The following is a 14,219-nucleotide window of genomic DNA, read 5'->3' as shown; positions in this document are numbered from 1 at the left end:
GAGCTTGAAAATATATAGCCTGGATACTGGTGAGCCCATGGCACAGCCATGTTTCTGCCTGTCGAAGCCTTCTCTGTACTGGAAATAGGTGGTGTTCAAACACAGGTCCAGCATGGTGCAGATTTGGGCCGGTGTTAAGGTTGTTCTTTCTGTAAGATTCTTGTCCAATAGAAGGTGCTTGTGGATGGTGTCTATGGCGCTGGCGGTGGGGATGCACGTGAAGAGTGACGTGACATCATAAGATACCATAGTCTCTTCTGGAAGTAGTGTGAGTCCAACGACTTTTTGAGCAAAGTCTTGGGAGTTTTTGATGTGGTGTGGGGTGTTGCCAACCATGGGCGACAAGATGGAAGTATTTGGAAATGTTGTAGGTTACAGAATTGATGCTGCTTACTATGGGTCTGAGAGGGGTCTCTGGTTTGTGGATCTTGGGCAATCCATAAACGCAAGGGATGGTTTCCCCTGGATATAGACGGTAGTATTGTGGTCTGTCAATGGCTTTATCCTTTTCCAGTTTCTGTAGTAAGTCTACCACCTTCTTCTTGTATGAGCTGGTGGGGTCCCGCTTGAGTTTCTCATATGTGGTGCTATCCATGTTAAATTGGAGAAACCATCCTTAAACAGAGGTGGTGGCCTGAGGCACTTCCTATCACCCACATACAATGCAGTCCTCCACTCCTTCCAACAGCAAAACAAACATTCACACCGTTCACACAGTTTTTTGAAGAGGTACAATTATTCTGATGAAGCAATAGTTAAAAAAAATATTATTATTATTTTTGTTATTTTCTAAAAGGTTTAGCACATACTTTTCCATACACAGCCGAAAGTAAAGGCAACAGTGGCAGTTGCTCCCCGGTGTTCGGTCGTTTTTTTATGTGTAGAGTGATCATCCTGTTTACACACGATCCTGCTCTCTCGCCCTCTCCCTCCCAGTTCAGTGGAGATGGGCTGAAACTGGGAGGACCGACCGAACAGCACCGACACCAACCGTCGTCGACCGTAGAAGATAGAAAAAGAAAGACTCGGGTAAGTTTACCGGGCGTGTTGATTGAAATTAGCCAAACCTTGTTTACGACGCCTGGCGGTTTCATGCAGCTGGAATTTAGCCACATTTTGCCAAAGTGCGTGAGAGGAGTGGCGAGCGTTAGCTCGGGTACTTTAGTGCACAACTTCTTACCCAGAACCCTCCATAAAATGGTAGTTTGTAGCCGAAGGTAACCGCGATAAGGGTATTCATTGGGGTCAGGGTTTGTGATCAAGTTGCGTAATGTTGGTTGTTTTTCGTGGAAAGTGGTAAGTTCAGTCTGTCAGGTAGCTGCTAACAGCGAGCTAACTTGACACATCTCCCAGTTAAGTTCAGGCCAAAGGGTCTCACATGTTTAACCCCGGCTCCCATTAGCCTCCTCTCTTTGGACCTAGAAAATCATGGTTCGATTGGGCGCATTTGGAGCCTTTTCTTTATTCCAGTTTGAATCAGTTTCTTGGCGTCTCAGCTCATTGTGCAATTTTCTAAATTGGCTCCTCAGACATAATGAGCATCTTTAGTCTGCCCTGTCTGGAAAGATGAAAAGCCTCAGTGGGAGACTGCTGTGATCACCGGGAGCTTTACTGGGACACTGCTGTGGTCACTGGGAGTTTTACTGGGCACCTAGAGGGCCAAAGCCTGTCAAAGCTGCAGACCTTCTTACAGACACACATTCTGACCACAGGTTTTTCTTTCTCTGTGGAGATGATGGACCCGTGCAGCAGCGTCCTGTCCTCAGATTTCCTCTTCTGACTTCAGCCCAATTAATCTCTACAGTAGTTCATATATTACACACCTATCCAGAGTTGATACTGTATGTTTGGAAGTAGTTTAAAGGAGCTATTCCAAAGGTTTAGGGTCTGGAATGGAAAATATTGTGATGGTGTTTTCTGACTGGTTCTGTGTGACTGGTCGGTTGATATTTAGTGGGGCGGGAGGTAGCACATTAATGGAGTGGACATTTAATTGGCCTTCCTCTTGTGCTGTCTGTGTGTTAGAGTCTAACTCAATGTAAAGAGGGGCAGAAAGTGTATTTACACATGGTTAACAGGTGCCCTACTGCATCTACTGGACAATTCAAGTCATTTTGCACAAATATTATACTATTAGTCTTTGTTTTGCTTGAATACAAAGTGGAGGTTTGGTATTTTGATTTAGGAAATTTATTCACATTTTCAATCTATAGATATGCTCCATTTTTTTCAGATGGACATACAGCCTCATGCCTCATTAATGATAGTACATTTAGAATGTTGTCCAGTAAACGCATAACTGCACATTTTAGCCAAATTGATCACAGTGAAATCATTTGCATTGTTGGTGCTTGGTGTGATGCAGCAGATCTGTTTAACTAATGAAACCAGTATGCTGCACTGGGGGGAAACACCACAGCAGCCACACCGGCTGTGAAGCTGATGGTGGCATTTGAGAGAGTTAATGTGTAGGCAGAAGATGTAAATGATGTTGAACACGTGCACTAACTTTTACCCTGCCAAAGCACCCATAAAACAGGAAATCATCTTTGCATTCGTATTTGAATGAGAACACAAAGTACAGCAAAGACAATAAAACCAGATGTTGCCAATATTAAAATGAAACAAATTTACACTTTAAAATTATATTTAGGAGGATTATGACAGTCGGATCAGCAACATGAAGCAAATGTTTGGTCACATAGTTTGGGCTAATAAGATAATATCAAGATAAAACTACAGAGATAATCCATGTCTGAGGTCATGGAGCTGGATGTCATGTGGATCAGATTAACGTTAAATAGCTTCTTGTTCCTGTGGAAAGAGTTTAGATGCAGCCTGCAGAAAATTGATATTTTTTATAATTTTTTATAATTTATCTGATTTAAGCAGCAGAATAATATCCCATAATCACACACCCCTGCATGCGCTATGAATAATACTACCTAACATTCAGGTAAGACTAGGATTAGGTGCACCGATTCGTGCACAACAAACTTTTAACCGCAGGTTACAGGATAATGAAGCCTCTTGGCAGCAACCAAGCCTGCTTGTGTTAGTGGTGCAAATTCAGCTCTCAGTATTTACAAAGTGCAGCAGGTAAATTAATCCAGTTGGAACATGTCAACCACGTAGCGAACCGAGCAGGTAGATCAAGGTGATCAGAACACGCCATCGTTCCTGCGCAGCTGTGATGCCTCCCACTGGGCCCGGTCACATGACCAGAACAAAACCCAGGGGGAATCAGATCATTCAAATGGTGTGAGATCTGTACATGCACCTCAACACTCCCATTTAGCAGATTTCAGTGCCTAAATATGTGCTGATGTTAAATTCCTTCTGGCTCCAGAAAAGGCTCTTCATCGCCTTCCCCCACTGCCCGCCACCATGTTGGTTGTCTCTTGTCTCCTACCCACGCTGCCACCACATCAACTCTGTTCCTACTGAAAAATGAAAGAAGTCAGATTAACACGTGTAAATGCACAGAGGTGCAAGTGTTGTTGGTCAGTTAATCCTTTTCCTCATAAAATAACTGCCATCATCTGATAAAGCAGATCACATCCTGCTGTTGCAGTGAGTAATCTGGTTAATCCAGTACTCCGATAATGATCAGATTAGTGTGGTCCTGTAAAAGTGGGCCCACCCTGACACCCGAGTCTCTGGCTGTCTGTCCCAGTTTGTTCCTTTCCCTGCCCATCTGTCAGTTAGAAAGCCTGGGGTAGCTCCAGGCCCGAGTGAGATGCTCTCACAAACATACATGCACAACAAGCAGGCCTTTTGTCCCCTCTGTGCCCCCATCGTCTACCCACACACTGCTCACAATGTTCCAGAGAAAGAACTTCTTTATCTCTGCTTTCCAAAGACTCTCCTCCATCACATACTTCAGGCCGCAGCAGCAGCAGCAGGACAACAATGATGATGTGTCCGCATTAACGCTGCGCCCACAGCTCAGGTCTGCCAATAACGTGTGCTTTCACACTCCAGCCTGATGGGATGTGCACTACGGTAATCATTTACTCCACAAAGCTGCAGGTCAGAAGAGGCATGCTGCTGCCTGCTGTCGGTTAAACATTAGACCGTCTTCAGTTCAGTTCCTCTCAGAATTATTTCTTTTAGTCTAATAATAATATACTATTTTAGTATAATATTCTGAGTTTAGGAGCTCTTTTATTTCAACTCTGCTAAAGTTGGTTCTGAACTTAGCTGTGGGGGGGGGGGGGGGGGAATTCGAAGGGGGTGGGGGTGGGAGGGGAGCCAGTGAGTGGGCCATGCTCATAAGGTGGAGCTGGGGTTTGTGTCTGGCAGGCTGCAGCTACCAGAGCTCCAGGTAGCCTGAATGTCAGGGGTAAAGTAGCTGGGTAAAGACTTTCTTCAATCTTTCAGGAATAATTCCCCCTTCCACCCACTCCCACGTCCCTCTCCTGGCCGCGGCAGGCCGGGGAATGTTTGGGGGGCCAGATGCCTTACGTGGACCGACAGAACCGCATCTGCGGTTTCCTCGACATAGAGGAGAACGAGAGCAGCGGAAAGTTCCTGCGGCGCTACTTCATACTGGACACTCAACAAGGAAGCTTGGTGTGGTTTATGGACAACCCGCAGGTAACTACACAGCTCGGCTCATTACAATTAAACATTTATTTTCAATTTACATTCACAACACTATGTTCACGTAGGGGGAAATATATTTGATCATATTTTAAAAGGTGATGACCCTGACACCTTAAATCCAATAATGGAACCAAGATCGAGTTCAGTGCTGATACATTGTGATAACTTAAGTTCATCAGTGTAAATAGTCAGACCTCTTTTTCAAATGGGTTATGTCGATTCTGTGCTGACTGGAGCCCTCAGAGTTGTTACAGTGCACCTCTACTTTTTGTACATCACGCTCGTTTGCCAATGCTGCACTTGTAAGTACTCTATTACATGAAGTATTCATAAGCCTACTGTGCTGAAAAGATTTTTAAATAATTCAGTCAGTCACTGTCTTTTTATTCATTAAATATGTTTAAATGTTAATGCTGTTATACTCTTGGTTCTATAAAGAACACTAGCTCCTGTTGATTGCACTCACAATTGTAATCACTTAGATTGAAATACTGACTTTGTTTGGAAGTTTCCCCTGATCTGAAGGAGGGTTTCTGCTTTTCCTACCTCAGAATTTGCCCGTTGGTGCTGATTGTGTTGGCTCCCTCAAACTCACCTACATCTCAAAGGTAAGATTCATTTCTACCATTGACACAATAAATAAGAGTTTGCTGCCACGAATGAATGGAGGAATTTCTCATATGTTAGACTTGTTGGGAGCTAAATTCCTCAAGCATCTTTAATATAGGACAGAATTCTATTTAAAATAACTTTTTAAATAATGAGCTCAGCTTGGTGTCAGACAAACTGCTAAATGTATTTGGATGGATGAGGAGCTTAAACTGTGACCTTTTCCCTCTTCCAGGTCAGCGATGCTACAAAGCTGAGGCCAAAGGCAGAATTCTGCTTTGGTAAGAAACTCCTGACCCTCACAGTCATGATCTGACTAAGCTCAGCAGTGAAAACATTAACATTGGACAGTGTTTGCCGTCCTTCTCTGTCCTCTAAACGTGGTTGAGCGCTGATCTCCACAGACTTTCCCATCCACTGACTCATCCACTTTGTCGTCTGTTTAGCCAACACGCAGTGACACGGGAGGTTACACAATATTTGTGTTGGTCCCTGATGCCTCCAGGTTTTCCAGGAAACTCCATGTCTGAAGAGACTTTTAACATTTCGCCTATAAAATGTCTTTTTTTACATCAGAACTTAAAAAACACACCCAACCCTGGTTTAAAATTCCTCTCCAAGTTCTCTGACTTGACACCTGCTGACAGGCTGCTGTAATTAACCCTCAGTCATCTGCTGCCGGTTTGAAAAAACTCTCCTGTAATTTCAAATGTTAAATCTGAAATTGTGTTGAGGACAAGAATATTAAGTGTTGTGTAAATATGAGCCGCCATGATGTTGTTTAGTAGTAAAGAAGGTTGGCGTTTCCTCCCCCTCTTCTGTCAGGAGCAATGAGTGTGTTTTGACTGCAGTACCCTTGTGTTGCTGGGAGCTGACCTCCAGCTTTTAAGTCTAAGCTACACACAAACAGCCCATCTGGACCCCAATCCAGAACCATCCAATATTTTTAACTCCTGTCTGCACGAGTCGGGTCGTGTGAAGAATCCTGCTGATCTCTTTTATTGATCAGCTTATTTATCCTTAAAAAAATGCTGAGATTTGACTCTGATTGATGGTGGGTTTGGGTCTTTTGGGTCACGGTGGTGACGGAGAACAACTGCGGTGCCTTTGCTGCTTGATTGCGTTTCTCGGCAGCACACATTAAGTGTGTGACTGAGTCAGATCTGACCTCTCTTTACAGATCCCAAACATCCTGCCACCACAACTGACACTGGTGTTAATATGTGCTGCTGATCTGGATGAGACCAGGCATTTATTTACAGGGATGTGGCGACAGTCAGAGAGACCCTCACAGATTCATCAGAGAATAAGAACGTTAATCATCAGGCCACAAAATGGGAGTTAGGATTATTTATTACAGTTCGGAACTTTGGGTTACTTAAATTTAAGATTTAAAAGACAGTAATGTTGTGAGCTATTTAGCATTTTACACATGCACACAGGCGGGGTTGTATGAGTGAAAATATGCTAGAATAGTTGCTTTTGTTCCCCGGTTGCAGGCTGAGGCAGCAGAAATGAGCTTTGTCAGCGGGTTACTGCTGGTAACTTATGAGGACCGCTCTAGATAATTTACTTTCACTTCTAGAAAAATATGTTACATCATATTCATCATTTTTTTTATAGAAGATTGTCTTTTGATAAAATATGACTTGACTGTATCCGTATATTCATGTTGTTGTAATACAGTTTTCCTGCTGTTTTCATCTGTTAGTCATCAATGCTGGGATGAGGAAGTTCTTCCTGCAGGCCAATGACCAACAGGATCTTGTGGACTGGGTCAGCGCGCTCAATAATGCCACCAAGATCACTGTGAGAAACAACACAGGCTGAAACAATCATTTATATTCAAGTTTAATAACTCTTTTCATTTCTTCTTGTGAGAGAGTTTCTGCCCAGTTCCTTGATATGAGTGAGTCATAATGTGACTAACAGGAAGTTGTATTGTCACAATGAATCCTGAGATAAGAGCTGTTTCCATTCTTCTCCTTGCAGCTTTGAAGGAGAGGAAATCAATATTACATATGTTAAAGGCAGGGGCTTCAATATAAATTCCATTTTTTGATTACAGCTGAAATACACAAAACTTAATCTGATACTTGGCAATCTAATGGTAATATAATCTAACCTTTTCGTATCGTCAAAAATAATTAACTTTGTGTGTGATTTATTTAAAGGTGCCAAAGGCGTCAGATGGGCAGCAGAATACAGAAAACCAGAAAGCTTTGCCAGATGTTGTTGGATCCAAAAAGCAGGTCTCCTATAGGACAGAAATCATCGGAGGAGTCCCCATTGTGACCCCGACACAAGTAACCCCTTCTGCTGTGCTCAACAACACCTGAAACCATTCATATCATTATGACAAACCTGTTATTTGATGTATGATAAGTGACGTAAAGCTACACTGAGCCATGTGTTCATGTTGTTTGTCACTCAGCATGAAGGCAGCGATTGTGTGGATAGAGCCGATGGTGAAGCTTTGCAGCGCTCCCACAGCCAGCTGCCATATTTCCTGGGCCGTCCAGCTCAGGATCATGCTGTCATCAAGTCAGGCTACTGCGTCAAACAGGGAGCTGTGGTGAGTTCCTGTACCTGCTGCTTGCTGGGCTCCCTGGATTCATCTAATGTGGGAAAAACATATTCCATCTTACTGAGACTCTTTTTAGATGTTTTTATTTAAATCATGTATCCAGTGGTGGCTGGGTTTTATCCTAGCTCTTCTCTTTTCAGATGAGGAACTGGAAGAGGCGATATTTCTTGTTGGAAGAAAACGCGATGAGTTACTTCAAATCAGATTTGGTAATTCTTTTAGTCACATAATTAGTGATGTAAGACCAGAATGTGCATGTGGTTATAGTTTATCCCATATTGTCAGGCAGTAAAAGCAAATACTCTCTTCCTGCTTCTGCTTCTTACACTTGTTGTCTGCTGTCTTTGGAATTCAGTGCCTTCCCTTTACATGTCCCATCATGCCATGTTTTCCCCCCTTTGCTTTTTGTCTGCACGCCCGCAGGCTTCCAGTAATGATGCATATCACTGTCACACAGATCTCTGATCCTCCATTATTCAACAAATGTGCTGGTCTGCACAGACGTCGGGCTCCATTTTTATTAAGTCGTAACAAAATATACAGTATTTTAAAGACAAAGTAAGGGAAGATGTGAATAACACATCTGATCTTGATGGCTGAACAAGTTAGGAAACTTCTGGTGATTCGGTGGAAATCCCGATCAGAGCATCACACAGCTGCTTGACCCTACATGCACTACAGCATGTAGATTTTGGTATGGGAAGTGAAAGTGCCAGCCAGTAGCATCCATGCCTGTGCAATCCAGAAACTACCGACCCTCTCTAGCCAAATAACTCTGGACAAAGGGTGTCTGCGAACTCAGGAGCCAGGATATCAACCAGCATAATATCTGAGGGAACTGTCCTCTTTAGAGACATTGTAATTCCAGCTGATTCACTGGTCTGGTTTTATACGTTTAACAATGTATTCTTTGCAAATTAACATGAGTATTATTAAACGAAGATCTGCACTCAGTGTTGTTTGGAAAGATCTCCCGTTCCCCTTTAGCAAGCAAAACCAAAGTTTGCAACAGTGGAAAATTTTGCATCAGATGGGCCAATGGCTGCCCTAGCTGGCTGATGGTAGGCAGAACAACAGTGAGCGTCACTGGCTTCAAGGAAATGTGAATCATTTTGTCTATCAATTTCCTGGCTGTTGTCATCATCTTTACCCTCCTGGTGATGCATTAGTGGAAAGGTAACAGAAAGATCACCTGAACATGAAATAAACACTGAACATAAACAGAGCAGCAAAGAGCGATCTGGCTGAGCACTGCAACAGAAGGCAACACAGCAGGAAATATAGAAATAGTACATCAGCGGCTTGGAGTAGGTCAGTGTGGTCCAAAATCAAACCACAGAGGTGCAGAGCACCAACTGAGGCCGAAGGCAGCCTTCTTTCTGCTGGTCCTGGGTTAAGACCTGGACAGCTTTCATCAAAGCTACAGACACACATATGCAGAGCAATATGAATCCTGTGTGTTTTAGTTTAAACCGTGTAAAGGTTTATATTTTGTTGTTCTCCTTTTTAGGAAAAGGAGCCGCTGAGGAAGATCCCACTGAAGGAGGTTCATAAAGTACAGGAGTGTAAACAGAGGTGAGTGTCTCTCCCTAAGCCTTCTCCTCCACTTAGATACGCCTGTCTGAGTTACACTTCATCTCGATTGCTTTTTCATGTCTGCTGTAGCGACATCATGATGAGAGATAATCTGTTTGAGGTCGTCACCACATCCAGGACCTTCTACATACAGGTAGGACTCATGCATGCAAGTGTTTGAAGCTCAGTGTGAAGAGCTGTAGGATCAACCACAGAGGTCTCTCTCACACTCCTGTCTCACTTACGGTCATTTCCCTGTGTACCAGGCTGACAGTCCAGAGGAGATGCACAACTGGATCAAAGCTGTCTCAGGAGCCATCGTGGCCCAGCGAGGTCCAGGGAGATCTGCTGCAACAGTACGTGTCCTTGTCCCTCCTGCGAGACTCCACGTTTCTCTTTTTTTAAGCCAGTCATTTACACCAACATTGATATTAGTTATTTATGATTTTTCTGATGTTTTAAGCTGATGTTGCAGCTGTTGAGAGCTCAAATGTGAGCTGCGTGTTTATGCTGTTTTAACTTTGTGAAATGTAATAGGTGACACTAGTGTTGACAGATTATTACGCCCTCGGCTACCTCCAGGTTGGGCTCGAATCCGGTCATCCGCGTGATGAAACCAGAAATGACTGACCCACGTACACACACAACCAGATCTGTACACACACACACACACACACACACACACACGCTCATCACATTTTGGGGGTCGCTCTGTTGGTGCCGAGAGATATCCAGATGTGTGGTCACAGGCAGCTCCTGCTCGTCTTGTCCTTTTCCCTCTCATCTTTTCCTCTCCAGTAGTTCTTTCCTCTCATGTCTCTGATTCTCTCCACTGTCTCCCTGTGGACAGACAGCCCCTCTGCTCTAATACTGCTTTGCACTGTGTTGTTGCAGATGCGGCAGGCCAGACGGCTGTCGAACCCCTGTATACAGAGGTATACGTCTCGAATCGGGGAGTGCAGCAGCACGTATGTCAGCTCGTCTAAATCCCCCTTTTTCAAGCTATAAGTTGACTTTTTTAATACTCTTTTCCACTGACTGGCTGGCCCTATAGTTGTTGTAAAGCTTATGAGAGCAGATTCGAGTTGACAACCATGATTCCTTTATTTCTAAGATCCAATCCCATCCTAAAGCTGAACCCTCTGAATCTCCCCAAGCGCTTCTTCCCTCACGTCTTTGCACTCGCTCCTTATCTCAGCTCCTCCTTTGCTTTTTCTTTGCCGTGCCGTCACGCGAAACTCAGCAAGTCTCCATGTAAACAGGTAAAAAAGAATCTTTGGAGTTTAACAGGACTTTACCTCTGCCGCATTTAGCTTCTGCTCCATGTACTGATGAAGGTTACCCGAGAAAAGATCAGACAGTCCCGCCGTCACTGCCCGCCTGTTTTCACCTGTTGCTGCCGTTAGAGTTTAAAAGCAGACATGTTTGCTTTGTTTATGTGCACATCTTTATGGTGAACTGACTGCATGTCCGTCCTGACCGGCTCATCTGTGAATACCTTCTGTTTGTGTCTTACTGGGAGGGATGTGTGTCGCTGACTGTTTCTCTTCCTCTACTGTTGTCTCTGCAGCCTGCTGCAGCTGTGTACCTGTTTTAGATGTGTGACTTCCTGCTTGTCTCTCCTCCTCCCTCCTGTTCACTGCCTGTATGTTCCTTCTTTCTTTTCATAGCCGATCAGCTCCGTAATGATTTCGACGTTGATGCTTTATGATTTTCCCTTAATACAAAAGCACAGTGGGGTCAACGTGAAAGAATCCTTCAGCTTTAGTGTCATGAAGAATATAACTGTTCTGACCCTAGAGGCAAAATAGTAAAGTTGTCTGAATCTGTATGGACCTGACAGAAGGTGTTATTAAGTTTGTTATTAAATGTTAATAAATGTGTTCTCACCAGTGCTGGCTGCACAAGTCCAGCTCACAATAATGATAATGAAGACAATGTTGGACTTTACATGAGTGTGGGAGATTCTTTGACCCTGAAAATTCGGCATTATTTTACTAACAGATTTTGCTTGTTTGTTTTTCCACTATAAATTTCTTGAATATTGAATGTTTCATATTTTGGTGTATCTGCAGGGTCACTGGGGTGTATAAGAACAGCTTTCTGGGTGCTCTTTTGAGCGCTCCTTACTGTCAGCTCCTTACTTTTCTGTCTCTCTTGTCTTTGCATGCTTCTGTTCTGTTTCAGAGATTAAAATCTGAGACTGAAAAGCCCTGAAATAATCCACAATCAAGTGCAGCTGTTTAAGGCATCCCTCTCTTCCTCTGCAACCATGAGACTAAAACTAAACCCTCCTCACAAATACTACCACTGCTTCCATCTTTACCCTGTAGAACTGCTTGATTCTTCCGCTCCAGCAGCATCAGGTGCCCAACGGTGATCTTAAATCTGAGTCTTTCGTGCTTCTAAAACATACCCAGGATCATCTTCCCCTCTTTTTTTTTTTTTAACCAAGGTTCACCTTCTGTCAATCACTCTTGATTCTACTGTTTGTGCTGCAGGAACACGGCAGCCGTGCCGCTTTCTACCGCACCCCCACGGGTCCCCCTGTCCCTCGCTCGCCAATATCTGCCATGCCACCATGCTACCCAGAGTGGGGGGTTGCTGTCACGTGCGGCACATGCACGCAGCCTGGCGTGGGACAGCGAACACTTCATGAGCCTTCTGCCGCGGCCCTGTCACAACCACCCGCCGGCACGCTTGTCGCTGCAGGAGATCCACCTGGCGAAGTGACCTGTGAACCAGCCTCCACCACCATCCACAACTCGGGGGAGTCGCCGTGGCGACGGCGGAGCAGCTTCGAGCCCCTTGTGCTAGAGCCGCCTCTGAGTCTAGATGACGCAGACCTGCCAGTGAGCCAGGTGTGAGCGGTCGTCCCAGAATAATAAAAATGATTTTTCTTTTTTTATCAGGACACAGACTTTGGAGATGAGGAGGATTTTAAGGGGGATGAGCTTTAGGTTTAAAAGCAAAGCTGTCCGCGGGCAATAGGCATCATGAACGTCTTCAACTCCCATTTCCAGCTTCTCTGGCAGTGTCTGTGAGACAGAAACCAGTTGGTTCACCACTGAGCTGCATCCGTGTGCCAAACACAGACCAGTCGCAACAACAGCCTCCAACTGCTTTGCTCTCTCCTGTATTTATTGACTAAATGGTGAGGTCAAACTAAAACCTAGTGAAGCAACTGGGACTGTTCTTCAGTTCAGATCTGATCTCTGAATTTTTAATTTTGTCTATGGGCAGTTTTCAGTAATGGTGTGATTTGGTGAATTGTGTCATCAGGGTCTGATAAATACTCTGTCGGGCTGAAAGCCCAAAATAGACCAAATTCATTACAGTTTTAACAGCCTTTGCTTTAATCTAGATTTTAATTTCAGATCAGCAGGTAGCGCTGGCCATTAGCTCTGAGCAGAGGCTAATGTAGCTTAGCTGTAACTGATTAGGGATCAGTTTTCACAGTGGATCCATCTCTGGTGCCTGTGCAGAAACACAAGATAAACCTTTTTTTAAGCTTTCTGTGTACGTGAACCACTCCTCAGTGATATTCCAGCATTTTTTTTTTTTTTTTTTACATTCTTGGTATTTTCAGAGGTGGGAATTAAACGTGGAGGTTGTGTTTGAAGATTTTTTTCATTTCAGAACTTCTGTCAGGTTGACGTTCTGACTCTTCAGACCTGTGATGACTGGAGAATCACAGCACTTCTGTCAGATCATTGATTTACAGGGAAGACACTTTGTTAATGTTTAGGAGACTCAAGGTCATCTCTTTTTATGTTTGTGCATCTTTGACTGCTGTCTTTTGCCTGTAGCAGGTTTATTTTCTTGTACCTGTGTTTCTCTCTGAGCAGAAGGCAGCTGCCTTTAATCTTTGAAAAAGTCTCCATGCTGAGTAAAACACTAATCTTTCTTTTGTTAAGCACCTCCTTGTTTTTTCAGTCCTGCATAGTTTGAGCTACTTTGCTTTGTTTGAAATGTCTATTTATTATGTGAATAAACAGTGAAAATGTGCCCATCATTCGTAAACCTTGGTTTTATTTGATTGGTTTAATTAGTCCGAGCAGCCTCACTTTGGCCATGATAGTATTCATCACTCAGCAAGTCCCTGGTGCCACCTCGTGGTAATAAGAGGAAGTGCGTCTATACTTCTACTTATGCTGTGTGCTTCATGACAATAGGATTCTTTATTAACACCAAGTACACACTTAAAAGGTGACCGTGTTTTTTAAAATCTGCAAATCTGTGCATTGTAATGCTTTAAGTCAACTTATCCTCGCAGATGTGCCCCAGTCAGTTGTCAATTGTTACTTCAACCTCTGAAATGACACTAAGACCTTTAATCATCCTCATTTGTCGACCCCATCAGTAATGAAATAGACGATATTTCTTCTGATAGATTCTCCAGGGACAATAGTTGACTGGTCTTTTTGCTCCTCGTTGGGAGCAGGAGCCTGTAGATGTCCCTGCAGACTCTGGATGATGTGCAGAACTCGGCATGTGCGGACCTCCTCCGCTTCTCTGTAGTTTCGCAGGGTGCCTCCCCAAGATTCTACTGTGGCTTCACGCAGGCCTCATATGGACCCTGAACGGACCGAAACCTCAGAGTCGAGACGTCAGCTGGGCCCGCGGAGCGCTGCGCTCACACAGACCTCAGAGGCGTCCGTCCGTGGCTGCCCTCGCTGCTCTCGGTCGGCGAATGGGTGTTCCTGAGGTTGTTTTCATCTCTGACTTTTCCCACTATCTCTTCACAAACCTCTGCCGGCTCCATGGAGGAGGGCTGCCACTGCTCGGTCAGATGATGATATGTTCTTCATGCAGCTGTGTGAGTTTATTCTGCGTCGCT

At 44.2% G+C, this 14,219-nt stretch overlaps 1 protein-coding gene across 6 annotated transcripts; it reads left to right on the top strand.

The window, feature by feature from the left end:
• The first annotated feature begins 917 nt into the window (after window positions 1–917).
• LOC101076183 (pleckstrin homology domain-containing family A member 1-like) lies at window positions 918–13,402 on the top strand. Of its 6 annotated transcripts, XR_003888261.1 has the most exons (15): window positions 918–1,029; window positions 4,384–4,599; window positions 5,160–5,216; window positions 5,453–5,498; window positions 6,929–7,026; window positions 7,392–7,523; window positions 7,652–7,792; window positions 7,945–8,013; window positions 9,315–9,379; window positions 9,470–9,533; window positions 9,646–9,735; window positions 10,274–10,347; window positions 10,950–11,024; window positions 11,567–11,745; window positions 11,881–12,020. XR_003888261.1 is itself a non-coding variant. In XM_029835334.1 (13 exons), exons 2-13 carry the CDS (start codon window positions 4,459–4,461, stop codon window positions 12,110–12,112), a joined length of 1,209 nt encoding a protein of 402 aa, XP_029691194.1. In that variant the 5' UTR covers window positions 918–1,029; window positions 4,384–4,458; the 3' UTR covers window positions 12,113–12,247. The 6 variants fall into 6 exon arrangements, 3 of the variants coding, with proteins under 3 accessions (XP_029691194.1, XP_029691195.1, XP_029691193.1); XR_003888260.1 differs by lacking the exons at window positions 11,567–11,745; window positions 11,881–12,020 and adding an exon at window positions 11,344–11,557 and having other exon boundaries at window positions 10,950–11,249; XR_003888262.1 differs by lacking the exons at window positions 10,274–10,347; window positions 10,950–11,024.
• The last annotated feature ends 817 nt before the right edge of the window (window positions 13,403–14,219 follow it).

This window comes from Takifugu rubripes, chromosome 4, assembly GCF_901000725.2.
Source record: "Takifugu rubripes chromosome 4, fTakRub1.2, whole genome shotgun sequence".
Classification (NCBI taxonomy): domain Eukaryota; kingdom Metazoa; phylum Chordata; class Actinopteri; order Tetraodontiformes; family Tetraodontidae; genus Takifugu; species Takifugu rubripes.
This window is presented reverse-complemented; position numbering and strand designations above follow the sequence as displayed.

What these genes read in the sequence shown, in the direction of transcription:
- LOC101076183 (XM_029835333.1), top strand. Translation starts at nt 4,459, where the DNA reads ATGCCTTACGTGGACCGACAGAACCGCATCTGCGGTTTCCTCGACATA. An exon ending in GGTTTATGGACAACCCGCAG is followed by an intron (nt 4,600 to 5,159) that starts GTAACTACACAG and finishes TTCCTACCTCAG; the next exon opens with AATTTGCCCGTTGGTGCTGA. An exon ending in GCGTCAAACAGGGAGCTGTG is followed by an intron (nt 7,793 to 7,944) that starts GTGAGTTCCTGT and finishes TTCTCTTTTCAG; the next exon opens with ATGAGGAACTGGAAGAGGCG.